This window comes from Dendrobates tinctorius, unplaced genomic scaffold, assembly GCF_039654945.1.
Source record: "Dendrobates tinctorius isolate UK_male_01 unplaced genomic scaffold, ASM3965494v1 ptg000192l, whole genome shotgun sequence".
Taxonomy (NCBI): Eukaryota; Metazoa; Chordata; class Amphibia; order Anura; family Dendrobatidae; genus Dendrobates; species Dendrobates tinctorius.
In genome coordinates this window covers 1,976,944-1,995,813 of record NW_027361859.1, presented here as the reverse complement: position 1 = coordinate 1,995,813, position 18,870 = coordinate 1,976,944, and the positions used below count along the sequence as shown (strand labels likewise).

General features: G+C 42.2%; 1 protein-coding gene across 1 annotated transcript in view; it reads left to right on the top strand.

The window, feature by feature from the left end:
• Positions 1-18,870, top strand: part of LOC141055890 (uncharacterized) — a 73,672-nt gene that overhangs the window by 23,459 nt on the left and 31,343 nt on the right. Inside the window, exons 5-7 of the mRNA XM_073552598.1 lie at positions 19-113; positions 312-402; positions 2,427-3,171. Coding sequence (XP_073408699.1) covers positions 19-113; positions 312-402; positions 2,427-3,171 — 931 coding nt within the window. The remainder of the gene's footprint in view (positions 1-18; positions 114-311; positions 403-2,426; positions 3,172-18,870) is intronic.

Sequence of the window (18,870 nt, the reverse complement as noted above, 5' to 3'; positions counted from 1 at the left end):
CGTATGTGTTTCCTCCAGATCTATCCAATAAGAGGACAACACCAGAGAGATGTTCCCATCCTCTTCCACAGGACTGTAACCAAGAAGATCCCAATGTTCCTCAGGATCATCAGGTAGATGCAGAGAAGGTGTCATGAGATCTCCCCTATGATGTGTAGACGGCTGTGAAGGTCTTGTGCTCAGTCTTGTTTTATCCACCAGTATTATATGTTTTATACTTGTGTAATGAGAACGGTGGAGATGGCAGGATTAGAGCTGATCATAGATGTGACTTCTCCATCTGTCTGTGACTTTTACAATATTTGTTTCAGGGTGAAGATCTGACTCTTATTAATACTACAGGGACATATGTGTGGGATAATGTGCAGTGTAAAGAAGAGATTCTTACATATGACTACCCAGGTGAGTAGTAAAAAAATATATTATAGCACTTGACAGAAGGATAAAACAGAATTACTTGGGATGGAGATTGGCAGCTTTTCAACTCTTGTACAGTCGTGGCCAGAAGCTTTGAGACTGATCCTAATTTTGTTTTTCACAAAGTTTGCTACTTCAGTTTTTATTGTGGCAATTTTCGTAACAACCTAGAGTAAATGCAAAGTGACCAGATGAATTGTAAAATAAGTCTTACATTGCCAAGAACATTAACTGAATAACCAAAATCCAATTTCCAAAAAATTTTCAGCCCTAACATAAGTTGACCTGCTTACAGAATACTTCACTATATATTTCAGCGATTTTCTTAGCGCAAGAGAAAGTGTTAACCATGACAAGGCAGCTTATATCATTCTGTCAAGCTGATTACATTATAAGAGCTGACTTGTTCCATTAGGAAAGAAAATCCACTGCTCTCACCAACTATTGCAAATCCAAATTTTCTTTTTTTTTTTCTTAAAAGCCAAAAGTAGATTATAAAGGGTGAAACACAATAAAGATTTTTTTCCTTTTTTTTTTTTTTAATTCACTCCACGTTTTGCTTATGTTCCCCTCATAATTCTCTAGTGAGAATTTAAGTAGAAAAGACTGACAACAAGCACACTGAAACCTATGAACATCCGACATGCATACGACCTCTAGTTATGAATGTCCGATGTTCAAAAAAAGAAAAGAAACCTAACGTACCTCACCACTGACTACTTCAGCCAGTGTCCAGTCTTCCTTCTTTCCGCCATCGTGCACCACATCTCCGGCCTCTTCACTGTAAGACAGGCTCCCAGCTGGAGCACACTGTGCATCATAAGGTCACGTCATCGCCTTAACCTTATGATGCGCTTAAGCTCCAGTATGGAAGCGGTTAAAAGTGCTGTCCTATAGTAAAAAGGCAGGAGGTACAGCGCATCTGTTGACTAATAGAGGAGGAGAAAAGAAAAAGGTGAATACGGGTTAAAAGTAAAATAAAAAAACTTATACTCACCTTTCTGGCCTTCTTTTTTCGTTGACGCGGGCAACATTTCCAGGGGTTCTGGCTGTGTCCAAGCCAAGAGGTCACTGTGTTATAAGGTCGCAACGTTAATGTTCCGACCTTTTTACACAGAGTAACCTCTGAGGGCTGGATGTTGTCATAAGTACTGGCCATTAGTAAATAGGACAGAGATGCGACTTGCTTGACAGTGGAAAGAGGAGAACCGGATGGCGAGCAGCATGTTGGCCTGATAGGTGATTATTTTTTTTTTTTAAAGTAAAATCTAATACACACCATTCCATGGCCCTTGCTGCTCGCCATCTGGACCACTTCTTTTCTTTTTTTTTTTTTTTTTTCCCTGCCACAATCATTCAATGCATCTCAAAGACTTCCGTCCGCTTCAAGGCCCGGGAGGTCACTAGGCATCATAAGGTCATGGCATTGATGTCGCGACCTTATGCCGCACAGTAAACTCCTAGACCTGGATGTGTATGGAAGTACTGATCTGTAGAGCAGAGACCAGGAGATGTGGTGCTCCTAAGCACAGAAGGAAGAGCGCCATATGAAGGACGACAAGCCGTGGAGTGGTAAATGATGAGGTATTCTTTTTCTTACTCTGTTCCAACCAAGGACTTTCTGTTGGAGATTGGCCTAGCATCATCTTCTGGTGCTTGTTTTGAGGTCTGCTGTTAGTTTGTCATCTGTTTTGAATCACTGTCTTAGTTATGAAGAGAATTTTGCTGCATGCCTTGTAATTTGTATAAAAATTCAAGATTCTGTCCCCTTCCCCTCCGCTTGCCCCTCTCCATTTTATTTCCTTTTTTCCCCAAGTTGCTTACCCCATTTATAAAATGAACGTTGATACTTCTTCATATGATTATATTTAAATGTTAATATCTTTGTTCTTGTCTCTTTTTCAACATCCTTAAATTTATTAAAAAAAAAAATTCATGACATAAATGTTATAAACTATTAGTATACATTTTCGATATTATTCATAACTAATTGGTTTTATTCTCGGCAGATGACTGTCCCAGTAACTCAGAGGGACATCTGACATCTTTAAATGGTAAAGCAGATGATAAGGATATCCCACAAGAAACATATGAAGAAAATGCCGCAATGCCAGATCTAATCATTCAAATCAAAGATCCATCATCTGATCCTGATTTTGAACAGGTCCTGTATTCCGATTCATCATCTAATGTTGAGAAATATGACGCAAGTGATGTCACAAAACAAAGAGATAAAACAGAGGCAAAGTCATTTTTATGTTCAGATTGTGGAAAGTGTTTTAGCTGGCAATCTCATCTTATTAAACATCAGAGAAGTCACACAGGGGAGAAGCCATTTTCTTGTGAAGAATGTGGGAAACGTTTTAGCGAGAAATCAGATCTTTTTAGACATCAGAGAATTCACACAGGGGAGAAGCTGTTTTCATGCTCAGAATGTGGAAAATGCTTTAAACAGAAATGGGGTCTTGTAAAACATCAGAGAAGTCACACAGGAGCAAAGCCATATTCATGTTCAGAATGTGGAAAAGAATATAACGATAAATCAAACCTTATTAGACACCAATGGGTTCACACCGGGGTGAAGCAGTTTTCATGTTTAGAATGTGGGGCACTTTTTACCAAAAATTCATCTCTGGTTACGCATCAAAAAATTCACACAGGAGTGAGGCCGTTCTCATGTCCAGAATGTGGAAAATGTTTTATCCAGAATTCAGATCTTGTTAGACATCGAAAAACTCACACAGGGGAGAAGCCATTTCCTTGCCCAGACTGTGAAAAAAGTTTTACCAAAAAATCAATTCTTATTAGCCATCAAAAAGCTCATGCAGTGCAGAAGCCACTTTCGTGAACTGTAGGAAAGTGTTTAAGTAAAAGCCAACTTTACTGTAAATGGCCAGCAGAAATGTCACAAGGGAAAAATATTTTCATGTCCATAATGTTTGAAATGTTTCACACGCAAACCATATTTTCTCTTGAGCTTTTTTCTTAAAATATTTGTTACTTACAAATATTACGTTACCCCGTGAACAAGCTTGGCGAAACGTGTGTTGGGGTGTTCCACCACCACAGGTTCTGTATGGATCTTCTAACTGCTGTGTTGTATTTCTAATTATTTTGCTATCATTAGCCTGACGATCCTCAGTGGTAATGTTTAGTATTTGATAAGAGGGTTTCACTACTTACTGCTAACAGTTATTTACTTTTGTAAGTTTTACCCCTCTAGTTTTCATAATATCCTACACTAGTGCTGATGTATGCACATGCAGCACATCATTTATAATATGGTGGTCAGCAATAGTTTGAAAGGTAATTTAATCTTCTGTACATTCACTATTTTTCCTATGCAACCGTTTGGTGGTTTCTGTTCTGTAGTTCTCCCATTTTTATGTTATGTTTTTATTATTATTCATAAAGTAAGGATCAATTTGTATACACTTCTGGTGTCCGAATTCTTTTTTGGGTTTATTCGAGAAGTCATAATGCAACAATAAAGTTTTCAATAGATGCTTGAAACAAATAGAAGAAGGATGTAGGCTCTATTATGGATGGCCAACGGAGCGCAATTTTAGAATTCACACCAAAATTTTCAAGACAATCACAACAATTCCTGATAGAAAGGATATAAAGCTTTTTCCGTAACCTAGGGATTTGTTTTCATGCTAAATGCCCTAGTTATTATATGAAAAATGCGTATTTAATGCACAATCAAACCCTAAAATTTTCATCTTGGGTCTATACGAAGATTAAATGCAGTATGACCCAGTTCAGTTAAGGATATCTACCAAACGTCAAGGTAACCCATATCAGAACAGTCCCTAACTGATGTATTTAAAAACCTAACCATGTGTATAGTACCTGTTAGGCGTCTTGGTTCTGCGTGTGCGCTTCAGGAATCCAGAGCCTCACATTCTGCGATCTCCTGCTGTCTATCTACTGCAGAGAAGATTACTTTGCAGCAGACCGCTCCAGAGACTAAGTTCCTCTGTGCTCCTACTGGGCATGCTCACGAGACGATCTCCCATTGGAGATCGGGAGTCATGTGCCCAGGTCCTGCTCCAGATCTCATTGGTCCATCTCGGAGATCTGGAAGGTCCCGCACGGCTATAAAAGGCGCGCATGACCTTTCGGCCATGCTCTAGTATAGACTTTTCAAGCTAATGTGTGAATGGTGATGGATGTATGACTCTGGTGACTGACTCATTTAAAACCCATTCCCTCTGATATTACGCATGTGAATAGGGAATTAGTGCAGCAGTCAGCGCCAGTCAGTGGCAAGCCTTAGGCCACTGTACACACCGCACCTCTACTCTAGCGTCCAACATTGCGCCTGCTTCCTAGCTTTGTCGACTAGCGGCCATGCTCTACGCCGCTCTGCAGTTGCAGCCCTCCTTGGCGTCCGCAGTAGCGACGTCGCACACACACGGTAGGTCTAGACGGACGCAGCTCCTCTGCCTTGGGTCCTGCTCCTGTGACCAGATACCGTGTGTGCATTTCCCTGTGGTCTGTGACACAAACAGGCTCAGCGTTTTTGTATGTTTATGTTGCGGCGCCCGTGTGTGAACAGAGCCCGCTTTGCACACTTCAGGAGAAGTCTAACCCGTGCGCATTATACCGCCATATTGCTCATCTGTCCATTACCTAGCAGCGGTGTAACATCTACTGCAAGGTGGACCCCGAGCGGCAAACGCACTTTTTTATTTATTTTTATTTAGTGCGTTCCGACGTTCTTAACAGTACCTATATGAGCAGGATTGAGACAGGTAATGTCCGATGTGGACACGCTGTGGAAGGCGGCTTATATGTGCAAGGCCCACAAGGGGGGGTGGAGACCTCACTAATCTTGCAAAAACAAGAAACCAATTATATTATATTTATATCAGAAGAGGCTCATCCAACTCCAAAACGCGCTGTTTCTTCAACACCTGGTTCATGGTGACATTCTTGGCAGACACCACAGCCGTTTCCTCACTACTACCTAAATATTAGACTAGAATTTTTCTTCTATTGAGGAAAATGATCCAATATCACTAGTCTGTAAGTTGCAAAAGTGAACTTTTAAGATTAGCAGCTAATTCAAAGCTGAAATTTGAGTCTGTTGCTTAATCAATGGGGTATTAGAGATGACTTGTTTTATTGAATGAAAAGGGAACTAACAACGTCTGATCTTCACAACACACATTTATGGAAGTTTATCATGGAATGAATAAAGGAGATTTCTGAGGACCTAAGAAGAAGAATTGTTAATGCTCTTCAGCCTGGAAAAGTTTATAAAACAGTCTCTAAAAAGTTTTAACTCTAAAACCACAGACAAATTGTGTACAAATCAGGGAAATTTAAGACAATTATTACCTCCCCAGGCAATATATTTCCAAGAGACAGACATATAATAGTCCAGGTCATAAAGGAACCAATGTGGCTTCTAAACAACTAAAGGCCTTTGTCACAATTGTTAATATTAATCTTCATAAGCCCACTCACAGGAGGACACTAAACAATAATGCTGTGGGTGGTAGGATTTGGAGGAGAAATCCTCTACTCTCCAAAAAGAACATTTTTGCCCATCTACAGTTTGCTAAAGATCACCTTACAAGCTGAAATTAATTTTAAACAATGTTTATGGATTGATGAAACCAAGATAGAGCTTCATTAAAGCTTAAAAACATCATACCATATGTGAAACACGGTGGTGGTAGTTTATTGGTTTAGGCCTGTTTTGCTGCATCTGGGCCAGGACTGCTTGTCATCATTGATGAACAATGAATTATGCTAGCAAATTTTAAAAGAAAAGGCCAGGACATCTGTCCATGAATCGAATCAGAAAGGGAATTTGTCGGTAAATAATCTGAAGACAGCAGGAAATAGCGGCTGAAACACAGAATTCAGGAATGTGTCACTTATCAAAGTGCGTGCTGTTGTTTACTGACGGTTTTATCACTAAGAAATTAACACTGCTCGACTTCATTAGTCCAACAACATCTCCTTCCCTGTGATAATCACCTCACTGTCTATGGAATTTGTAAATGGAGAACCTAATGTGGGCAATGTTGGCTTTCTCAGCTCTGCTTCATTCTAAATCTAAAAGCTCTGATTGCATCAGAATGGCTGCACCAAGTAAGCGAAGTGATACATTGTTGGATTCAGCTTCTCTTTGCCTACATTACCCTGCTCTCAGTTGAGCATACATATTAGTCCATATAAACCTCATCACAGAAGGTCACACTACGTAACTGAATAACCAAGACAAGCAAACCAGATATAATCCAGAGAAAAATGGAGTGTATATATCAAAATTAGAATAGACAATTTATTTGTAAGTCATAACAGGAACAATACTAAAAGGCTTTAGAGTAGCAATTAGACCCAAAATCTAAACACATAACATGCATAAATTAACATGATTACTGCCTATGTTTTTACCTGCTTTATCCTTTTGGCTTCTTACCAGGTAAAAACATATGCAGTAATTTTAATTTATGCATATTATGTGTTTATGTTTTGGGTCTTATTGCTACTCTAAAGCCTTTTAGACATTGAAGGTATAATTAGTCCCCTAAGACATGCACTAAGGCACTTTTTGTAGTATTACCTCTTATTTTCTTCACTGCAATTTGTGTTTGGATAGTCTCCATAGGACAAGTAGAGTAGTTTTTTCATGCATATGATTATCCTGAGTATACTACTAAATGAGATAATGTCAATCATTATGGTTTCTCCACCGCATCTCTTTTGTTGACACAAGGCATCTATTTTTTTTAATTCTTATTAACTATTGTTCTTCTTATGACTTACAAATAAATTATTGAGTATTCTTACTTTGATATATGCATTCCACTTTTTTCCAGATTATATTTGGTTTGTTTGTCTTGCCTTGTCTCAGATGATAGCAAAATCCTGCTGACAGATTCCATTTAAGAGAACATGGGTCATACAACCAGTCAATCTCCCAAAGCATACAAGTCGTTCTACAAATGAGTAGTTAGGCTACTTTTACGCATGCCGGGTTTTTTACGAGCTGTTTTTGCAAAAACGGGCTGCAAAAAACTTTCTCGGATCACCGTTTTTCCCTGTTGTAACAAATTGCAGGAGAAAAACGGCGATCCGCAAATATGGTGTACCGTAAAAACAAGCTACGGTTGTTTTTGCTGTACCATTGTATTAAATGGAGGCCGTGTCCATGAGCCGTGAAAAATATCGAGCAAGCTTGATATGTTTTAGCGGCTGTATATACGGCCCTCACGGCCACAAGGGACACGGTGCTCCAATGTATTTTTGCAGGCCGTTTTTTTGTGGCCCCATAGAAATCTATTGGGGCCGCAAAAACGGCCCGCAAAAACATGGCAAGTGTAATAGCAGCCTAAATACAGTAGAATAAAGTTAATGTGTTGCAATGTTTATGTTAAAGTCTTGATCTTAATTCTATAGAAATGTTGTGGAAGGACCTGAAGCGGCAATAAACCTGTCCCGTCTTCAGGACTGGGTCCCGATTCCTTCCTTTTTGCCGCAGCTCGCTCTAGTGCTCAATGTCGGACAAATGTCATCCCTCAAACACTTTTGAGACTCACTTTGCCACCACTCTGTGTTTGAGTATTGAGACTTTTTTTTAATGTGTTTGTTGCTGTTTGTTTGGAGTTTGCTATAATCTCCTCAGACTACATTAATTTCTACAATTTCCACAAAACTTGCTTGTTAACCCATCGTTTGCTGTAAGCATCTTTTCTCATGCTGGAAATGCTGTGGATTCCGCAACCTGCATCTGCTGCTTCTGTGACCTACTTGGTAACCAATTGTTGGCTGTAATCATTATGAACTATTATTAATTTGTCCATATTATGGTGCATTCCAGCGAAAAAGAGAATCTGATTCTGAAATATGATTCACCTTATTTTTGAGAAAATTGAAGTTACTAACACTTTGAACCTTCTGAAAATGTGCAATTGGAAACCCAGAGTCACATGACCAGACAGCCATCTTGGAGTTTGTGAGCATATGTGTATGGGTGCTTGGAAGTGAAGAAATTTGCTGTATTTTTAGGTACCATCAGTACAAAACGTATAAGAGAAATACATGTGTGTGCAAAGGTAGATATCTCTTCTTACCTTTAGTGTGCTTATAATCCACTAAAAAGATGTGCCTTGATAACTTGGCAATTATCAAATTTGTGTTATGCGTTTTCACGTCTGTTACAATTTCTACCAAACAGCACAGTCTGATTTCTCGGAAACACAGTCACAGAAGTTTTAATTATCTGCTTTCTGTACATATTCATCGTCCCGATTTTTTTTTTTTGTTTTTTTTTGTTTAAGCAATGCTACAGAAAGGGACTGATGCAACATAGCAATGTAATGAATGTAACATAATAATCGTTGAGTCCTTTACAGGCATATATTTTTCACATTTATCATGTAACCTGACATTTATTCTGAAAAAAAAAAAAGAAACCTGAATACCTCTCTTTGACCTAATTTTAATTAAACCCTTGCCGTGCACACTGACTCAGCCGATAACACCGTAATATCAAGTGGGATGGAAAAATGCATCGGAATTCACGAAATGTAATGTTATCGAGTCCATGTTTTACGGTGATCTGAGCGCCGTAATATTACCTTGCTATCATGTATGTAAATATGGCATAAATCTAGGTCAATCACTTCTCACGTGGATGCTCAATTACAGATGGAAGACTTCAGTTAACAGAAAAAGACTCCTAAGACAGTGGCAGAACGGATGTGTGCTTACAGGGCTAAAATGAGAGAGGAAAAGAAAGCACAATTAAAGAAGAAAAATGCAGAGGACCATAAACACAGACAAGCAAATTTGACACCTGCAAGAAAAGAGTTGAGGCGCAAAAGTCCAACGAGCGAATGAGAACAATGAGAAAAAAGAACTCTGCGCTCAATGAAAGTCCTCTTCATGCTAGTTCATCAAAAGCATTTTCTTCATCAGTTACTTGGGTAAACAATCCAGAAAGCGAAAAGAGAATCTTCCACAATCATCTACAAGGAAGGTTGCTGCAGTGAAAAAACTCGCTATGAAGTTTTGTCTCATACAACATACACCAAAGCCACCCTCTGCGGAAGTACAACAAATGCAACAGCTCGTCATCCTTCTACAAAAGTGACTTGATATCAAGGCAGTGCCCAGGGATGAAAGACGAGGTCAAAATTTCTCGAGGTGGAGATTGCATACTTGCCCAAAAGAAGGTCATGAATATTGAATGTTCTAGAAGATTACAGCCACTTCAAGCAAGAGCATCTGGACATGAAAATGGGAAAATCCACATTTGCTAGCTTACAGCCTGACCATGTAAGGATTTGTTTTAACAAGGACCAAAATGTTTGTTACTGCTGCCATCATGAAAATTTCCAATAACTTGTGGAGGGAAGATCACATATAGCTAGACTTCCATCACACAGAGACCTAATATCACTATCTGTTCGAGGGTGCTATGTGGCTTTGGTGAGTGCCAACTTTGCCAAGCTGTGCATCTCTTTCTGAATCCATACATCAAAGACCTAGTGTTTAATTATACAATAAAAATCAATAGGGTAATGATTACAAGAATACACAGACAATGCCATTTTTCAGAAGCCAGGGACAAACTTGTGGAGCAGCTACAAATGGTGAGACAACACTGTTTTGTTGCCAAGGTCCAACTCCTGCAATGAAGCAAAAGTCTTGCTGATGATGACGCAATCATGCAAGTTGATTTTGCTGAGAACTTTCCAATTCGCCAGCAAGATGAAATCATGTCTACCTAGAGGTTATCCAAAGGTGTCAAAATCTATAATAATAATAAATTTTATTTCTATAGCGCTGACATATTCCACAGCACTTAACATTTCAGAGGGGACTTGTACAAACAATATACATTACAGCATAACAATAATCACATAGATCATAACAGATACCAAGAGGAATAAGGGCCCTGCTCGCAAGCTTACAATTTATGAGGAAAAAAAAAGGGGAGACACGAAAGGTGGGTGGAAACAGTTGCCCTGATTGTATGGACCAGCCATAATGTTAAGTGTGTAACAGTACAGATGCAGAGGGCTAATACATGCATAAAGCATGTGGGAACATAATGCGGGGAACCTGGTTATGGTAAAAAACTTTTGGACTGTGCCACACAGGGATAGATTAGGTTAATGTGTTGAGGCGGTAGGCCAGTCTGAATAAATGCGTTTTCAGGGCACGCTTAAAATTGTGGGGATTGGGGACTAATCGTATTGACCTGGGAAGTGCATTCCAAAGAATAGGCGCAGCACGTGTATAGTCTTAAAGACGGGAGTGGTAGGTTCTGATTATTGAGGATGCTAACCTCAGGTCATCAGCAGAACGGAGGGCGCGGGTAGGATGGTATACTGAAACAAGGGAGGAGATGTAGGGTGGTGCTGAGCCATGAAGAGCTTTGTGGGTGAGGGTAATAAGTTTGTACTGGATTCTGGAGTGGATGGGTAGCCAGTGTAATGACTGGCACAAGGTAGAGGCATCGGAAATCTATACAGGTTTCATCATCTATGGGATCTCTAAGAAGAGCTATGCTGTTGTTAGTGATGATTTACAGCATGACAAGTTTTCAGCACTGGTGTTTGAGCCATTCTTCATGCCAATGCAAAAAGATTTTCACCAATACATAATCTTCACATGTGCTCAGATGGGGAAGCAAGTACCGTAAGTTTAAAAATAGATACACCCTGCTGATGGTTCAAGATCCACAAAACAAATTGAGAATGTCACATGGACATTTCTGAAAAGAAGAGTAGAATAAATAAGCCTATACTCCCCTTCCGTGCTGGCTCTGTTTCAGCAGTGTCGGCACTCGTAGTCCCGGGGCTGTGGGCGCCAGGCATCATATGTCATTTCATCGCATCAATCAGCGCTGGCATGACTGTCTCCACCTCCTGTCTAAATGAACATGAAGAAGTCCGAGATCTGCTGTAGCCGGGACTTCCGCTTCATGATCAATTTGTCTGAAGGCGGAGACAGTGACCCCAGTGCGGACTGGGAGCCTGGCATCGTGTCATTTCACCAGATCATAGCCCTGGGACCGCTAGTGCCGACACCGCTGGTGAGTATAGGTTTTTTTATTTTATCGAGGCCGAACATTCAGTTTAAGAAGGGATTGTCCTAGTAGTAGACAACCCCTTTAAACTATACTTCAGTCCTACCATTTTCATCTGCCCTTCTGGATCTGTGGCATTTGGTGTGTCTTGCCTCGTATTGTTTGTCCGTCGTTCAGCATTACCTGAAATCGTACAGAGAAAAGGTCCTCCAAGAGACTTAGTACAAAAAAGTGAACTTTATTGATTAAAAAATACACAAATTATAAGAAGAAAACGGTAAACCATACAGAAACTGGAAAATAGCATAACACTGGGTGGGTAAGAAATACTAGTGGCTTTACAGGAATCACATCAGATATTACACAAAAAACCTGCTAGGATGTGTGTAACACTTCAAAATACATAAGGTGCTGCTAATGCAATATTAAAGTGATAATGAAATTTATACTGGAATAGTTTTCCATTGGACATCACATGTTGAAAGCCGGAGGCCCCCTGCACATCCGTTGCTGCCATGTTGCGGTGGCCTCCGGGAACATGGCCTCCAGGCCGGGGGCGGCGCATGCTCGGATTCAGATCTCGTTCCTGGCCTGGAGGCCACCCCAACATGGCAGCAACGAATGTGCTGGGGGCCTCCGGGCTTTGATGAAATGCCAGTGGAGCCCCCCACGTAGCACAGAGAGCCGCTGCCACTGCACCGGAGTACAGTCCACCCTTCCCCAGCACAGTTCCACAGCACAGAACCACCACCCCTGCCTCAGCACAGAACACTGCCACCGAATCAGCTTGGGATGGGATTTCCCGGAGGCCACTGCACCAGCCTGGACCACCAAACGTGACCCCTGTGACCACTCCTCCACCTGTGCCGATAAGCTGAAATCGGACAATAAAACAGACCCCCATTTGACACATTATTTTTTTTCCCTATTTTCCTTCTGAAAATTTGGGGTGTGTCTTATGGTCCGGTGCATCTTATAGTCCGAAACATACGGTATATATGGTTATTAGATCGCCCCTCAGTCATCTTTTTTCTAGACTAAATAATCCTAATTTTGCTAATCTCTCTGGGTATTGTAGTTCCCCCATCCCCTTTATTAATTTTGTTGCTCTCCTTTGTACTCGCCCTAGTTACATTATATCCTTCCTGAGCACCGGTGCCCAAAACTGTACACAGTACTCCATGTGCAGTCTAACCAGGGATTTGTACAGAGGCAGTATAATGCTCTCATCATGTGTAACCAGACCTCTTTTAATGAACCCCTTGATCCTGTTTGCCTTGGCAGCTGCTGCCTGGCACTGGCTGCTCCAGGTAAGTTTATCATTAACTAGGATCCCCAAGTCCTTCTCCATGTCAGCTTTACCCAGTGGTTTCCCATTCAGTGTGTAATGGTGATATTGATTCCTTCTTCCCATATGTATAACCTTACATTTATCATTGTTAAACCGCATCTGCCACCTTTCAGCCCAATTTCCAACTTATCCAGATCCACCTGTAGCAGAATACTATCTTGTATTGACTGCTTTACATAGTTTTGTATCATCTGCAAATATCGATATTTTACTGTGTAAACCTTCTACGAGATCATTAATAAATATTTTGAAGAGAATAGGTCCCAACACCGACACCTGCGGTACCCCACTGGTCACAGCGACCCAGTTAGAGAATATACTATTTATAACCACCCTCTGCTTTCTATCACTAAGTCAGATACCCATTTACACACATTTTCCCCCAGTCCCAGCACTCTCATTTTGAGTACCAACCTCTTGTGTGGCACGGTATCAAACGCTTTGGAAAAATCAAGATATACCAAGTCCAATGACTCACCTTGGTCCAGTCTATAGCTTACCTCTTCATAAAAACTGATTAGATTGGTTTGACAGGAGCGATCTCTCATAAACCCATGCTGATATGGAGTTAAACAGTTATTCTCATTGAGATAATCCAGAATAACATCCCTCAGAAACCCTTCAAATATTTTACCAGCAATAGAGGTTAGACTTACTGGCCTATAATTTCCAGATTCACTTTTAGAGCCCTTTTTGAATATTGGTACCACATTTGCTATGCGCCAGTCCTGCGGAACAGACCCCATTGCTATAGAGTCCCTAAATATAAGAAATAATGGTTTGTCTATTACATTACTTAGCTCTCTTAGTACTCGTGCATGTATGCCATCCGAACCCCGAGATTTATCTATTTTAATCTTATTTAGCCAGTTTTGCACCTCTTGGGTTAGATTGGTAACCCCTAATATAGAGTTTTCTTTGTCTCTCGGCATTTCACCTAGCATTTCATTTTCCACTGAGAAGAAGGTGTTTAATATATTAGCTTTTTCCTCGTCATCTACAACCATTCTTTCCTCACAATTTTTTAAGGGGCCTACACTTTCACTGTTGATTCTTTTACTATTGATATAGTCGAAGAACAGTTTGGGATTAGTTTTACTCTCCTTAGCAATGTGCATCTCCGTTTCCTTTTTGGCAGCTTAAATTAGTTTTTTAGATATAGTGTTTTTCTCCGTATAGTTTTTTAGAGCTTCAACGGTGCCATCCTGCTTTAGTAGTTTAACCCCTTTCTGCCATGTGACGTACTATCCTGTCCATGTGCCCTGGGACTTAATTCCCAGGGATGGGATAGTACGTCGTAGCGATCAGCGGCGCCCACGTGGTGAGCGCCGCTCATCGCGGCCGGGTGTCAGCTGATTATCACAGCTGACACCCAGCACAATGTGTCAGGGGTGGTCATGGACCACCCCCGACACGTTAACCCCTTGCACACCGCGATCAAACACGAACGCGGTGTACCGGGTGTTAAAGGGAAGCATCGGCAGGGAGGGGGCTCCCTCCATGCTTCCCTGAGCCCCTCACAGCAGCGCAATGTGCAGTGCTGCTGCGGGGGGCTCCATCCCTGCAGGTCCCCGAATCCAAGATGGCGACGGGGACCTTCGGGGGCCTGCAGGGAGCTGACTTCCTCAGTGCCTGCAAAGCGCAGGCATGAGGAAAGCCTGTGCAGTGCCTGTTACAGATCGCTGATCTGTCACAGTGATCTCTGATGTGACAGATCAGCGATCTGTCACATGACAGGTATGTCCCCCCTGGGACAATGAAATAAAGTTAAAAAAAAGTGTAAAAATAATTTAAAAAAAAAAATCGCTAATTAAAAAGAAAATATATATTCCCTAATAAATTCATTTTTTGGAAATAAAAAAAAAAACACAGTAAAAGTACACATATTTGGTATCGCCGCGTCTGTAACGACCCACCCTATAAAACTGTCCCATTAGTTAACCCCTTTAGCGAACCCCTTAAAAAATAAAAATAAAAAAAAACGAAGCAAAAAATAATGATTTATTATACCGCCAAACAAAAAGTGCAATGACGCGCGATCAAAAAGACGTATATAAATATCCATGATACCGCTGAAAACGTCATCTTGTCCCGCAAAAAACGAGCCGCCATACAGCATCATCAGCAAAAAAATATAAAAGTTATAACTCGCAGAATAAAGCGATGCAAAAATAATTTTTTATATAAAATTGTTTTCATTGCATAAAAGTGCCAAAACATAAAAAAACGACCTAAATGAGGTTTCGCTGTAACCGTACCGACCCGAAGAATAAAACCGTCTTATTAATTTCACCACACGCGGAACGGTGTAAACGCGGGCGTGACCTAAGCTCCACAGATCTAGGAGCTGCAGGGAAACTCCTAGAAAGGTAACTACGGGGCAATGTTACCAAGGGGCATAGACAGAGACAGAAACCAGACGAAGCCAGGGTCAAAGCACCAGATAGCAATACAGTACCACGGGGTTTAGACAGAAAGGATAGTCAGGACGTAGCAATAGGTCAGAAAACCAGAACGGGCACTAGACGGTACAATAGGGACAAACTGTAACGGAGTAACGATAGCCAAGCCAGGAGGTCAGAACCGGAGAAGACAGTAGTACCAAAGCGTGAGACGGAGTACAGAGTGAGGGAACAGGCCGGGTCATACACGGGAAGCAAACAAGCAACGCAGAATACACGCACACCAGGGGTCAGACACACCAGAACAACAGTATAGCTGACAGAGAACCCTGGTAAAGAGTGATTATAAATACCCCTCCCAGATCCAGAAAGAGGCCACGAACACTTAACCCTGTAGTGCAGGGCAAGAACCCTGTTCAAACCATGACAGTACCCCCCTCTTAATGGGGAGCCACTGGACCCCCAGGCTTGTCTGGGTATCTGGCGTGGAAAGCCCGCACCAGACGATCGGCATGCACCGAACTGGCCGGAACCCTTGACCGATCCTCCAGAGAGTACCCCTTCCAGTGTATCAGATACTGGAGTCTCCGGTGCACCCACCGGGAGTCAACAATGCGTCCTACTTCATACTCCAGCTGCCCCTCTACCATCTCTGGTGGAGCATTTGATGAGGGATCCTCTCTCACCGTCCCCACAGGCTTTAACAGGGACCTGTGGAAGACATTAGAAATTTTAAAGGAGGTGGGCAGCTGCAGTCGGTAGGCTACTGGGTTAACAACCTCCACAACTTTGTATGGGCCAATAAACTTGGGGCCCAGCTTTATAGAAGGTATCTTAAGCTTGATATTGCGGGTGGATATCCACACCTTCTCCCCTACTGCAAATGCTGGACCTGGCCCCCTCCTCCTGTCAGCAAACCGCTTATAGTTTTCCTGGGCCTTGGAAATATTCCTTAGAATTCTTTGGAGGGAGGTTCAAAGACGTTGTGTCACATCCTCAGCACCAGGACAACCTGAATCCATACGGGAAAACGCTCCAAAATGTGGGTTAAAGCCATAGTTGACCTGAAAAGGAGACTTCACAGTAGACTGACTCACACGAACGTTGAATGCAAACTCTGCCATGGGCAATACCTCACACCAGTCCTCCTGCCTGGAAGAGGCCAAGCATCTCAGAATCTGCTCCAACGATTGGTTCGTGCGCTCCGTCTGTCCATTAGACTCTAAGTGGTAGGCAGAGGAGAAGGACAACGAAATCCCCTGCTTTTTGCAAAAAGCCCTCCAGAACCTGGCTACAAACTGTACCCCTCTGTCTGACACCACATTCATAGGCACTCCATGTAACCTAATTATATGCTGCATAAATAAGCGGGCCAGGGTTTCAGCAGATGGTAACGCGGGGAGAGGTACAAAGTGAGCTTGTTTTGAAAACCTATCCACCACCACCCATATCACCGAGTTGCCCCTGGAAGGAGGAAGATTTGTGATAAAATCCATGGACAAATGTGTCCATGGTCTATCCGGAATTGGCAAAGGCACCAATTCCCCGGCCGGCCGGACCTGAGAACTTTTAGAACGAGCGCACACCCCACATGCAGTCACAAACTTTTTAATATCTGTTACCATAGAGGGCCACCAGAAATCCCTCGCAATTGCCCCCCCGGGTAGCTGCTATCCCAGGATGAGCACTCAACACAGAATCATGAAATTCCTGCATAAGTCCGAGACGGAAATGTTCCGGTACAAACAATTTACCCGGGGGTTTACCACCAGGAGCCCGAGCCTGGGCCTCCAAAATCCCTCTCTGTAACTCAGATGAGATTTCGGCCACCACTACTCCTGGCTGAAGAATGGAGGAGGGAGGTTCTGGAGGGGACACCGAATCAAAGCTTCGGGATAAGGCATCAGCCTTGATGTTTTTAGATCCCGGGCGGAATGTGATGGTAAACTGAAAACGAGAAAAAAAAAAGCGCCCACCGAGCCTGTCTGGGGGTCAATCTCTTGGTAGACTCGATATAGCCCAAATTTTTGTGATCAGTGATGACTGTAATGGGATGAACAGACCCCTCCAGGAAATGCCTCCATTCTTCAAAAGCCAACTTTACCGCCAACAACTCTCTATTGCCGACATCGTAATTTCTCTCGGCAGAGGAAATTTTTTTGGAGAAGAAGGCGCAAGGCCTCAGGTTAGTAAGGGTAGGAGGGCCCTGAGACAAAACTGCCCCCACCCCCACTTCCGAGGCGTCAACCTCCACGACAAAAGGTCTTGACGGGTCGGGTTGTACCAATACAGGGGCTGAAGAAAAGCACTTTTTTAATGTCATGAAAGAGTTTTTTGCAGCTACAGACCAATTTTTTACATCAGCTCCCTTGAGAGTGAGGTCCGTTAGAGGCTTTACCACTTGCGAAAAGCCCTTAATAAATTTCCTATAAAAGTTGGCAAAGTCCAAAAATCGTTGCAACCCTTTCAAGTCATGAGGTTGCACCCACTCCATAACAGCCTGGACTTTCTTAGGATCCATGCGGAACCCCTCCCCTGACACAATCAACCCCAGAAAGGATACTTCTTGCATGAAAAGTGAGCATTTTTCCAGCTTGGCAAACAAATGATTCTCCCTCAGTCTCATGAGAACCATCCGCAAATGGTGCAAGTGAGATTGACTGTCCACCGAGTACACCAGAATGTCATCCAAATAGATAACCACAAAACGACCGATTAAATCAGAGAAAATTACATTAATAAAATTCTGAAAAACAGCAGGAGCGTTGGTGAGACCAAAGGGCATAACCAAGTTTTCGAACAGCCCTTCAGTCGTCAGGAATGCTGTTTTCCATTCGTCCCCTTCACGGACTCTTATAAGGTTATATGCCCCACGTAAATCCAGTTTAGAGAACCACTTGACCCCGGTGAGTTGCTTACATAGATCAGGAATTAGGGGGAGAGGGTATGTATTTTTCACAGTAATTTTGTTTAATTCCCGAAAGTCGAGGCACGGCCGCAAACCACCATCTTTTTTCTTAACAAAAAAGAAGCCCGCTGCCACAGGTGAAACAGAAGGCCTAATGTGCCCTTTGCGGAGACTCTCAGTAATGTACTCCTTCATGGCTAGACGTTCGGGCCCGGACAAATTGAACAGGCGAGCCTTGGGTAACTTGGCTCCAGGGACTAGATTAATGGCACAATCAAAGGGTCTATGTGGTGGTAGCGCCTCAGCCTCACTTTCGGAAAATATGTCTTCAAAATCTTTCAAGCACTCCGGAATACCTTCCAGATCGACAGACGACACTGACACAGATTTTACTGGGGTGACAAGGGTTGTCAAGTTACAACATAGACCGTTAGCCATGCAACCCCACTGAATGATCTCCCCTGTGACCCAGTCAATAGTAGGATTGTGACGTTGAAGCCAAGGCATACCCAGTATCAGTCCAGCCGGCAGATTATTTATGACAAAACATCTTAATTTTTCCACGTGAGTGGAACCCACTTTCAGAGAAAAGGTATCAGTCATGAAACAAATTCCCTCCTGGGTGATAGGAGAAGAATCAATTGCCACGATTTTAACAGGATCTTTTAACCTGACTGTCCCTATCTTATGAAAAGTCACAACTTTGGCATCGATCAGATTAATAGAAGAA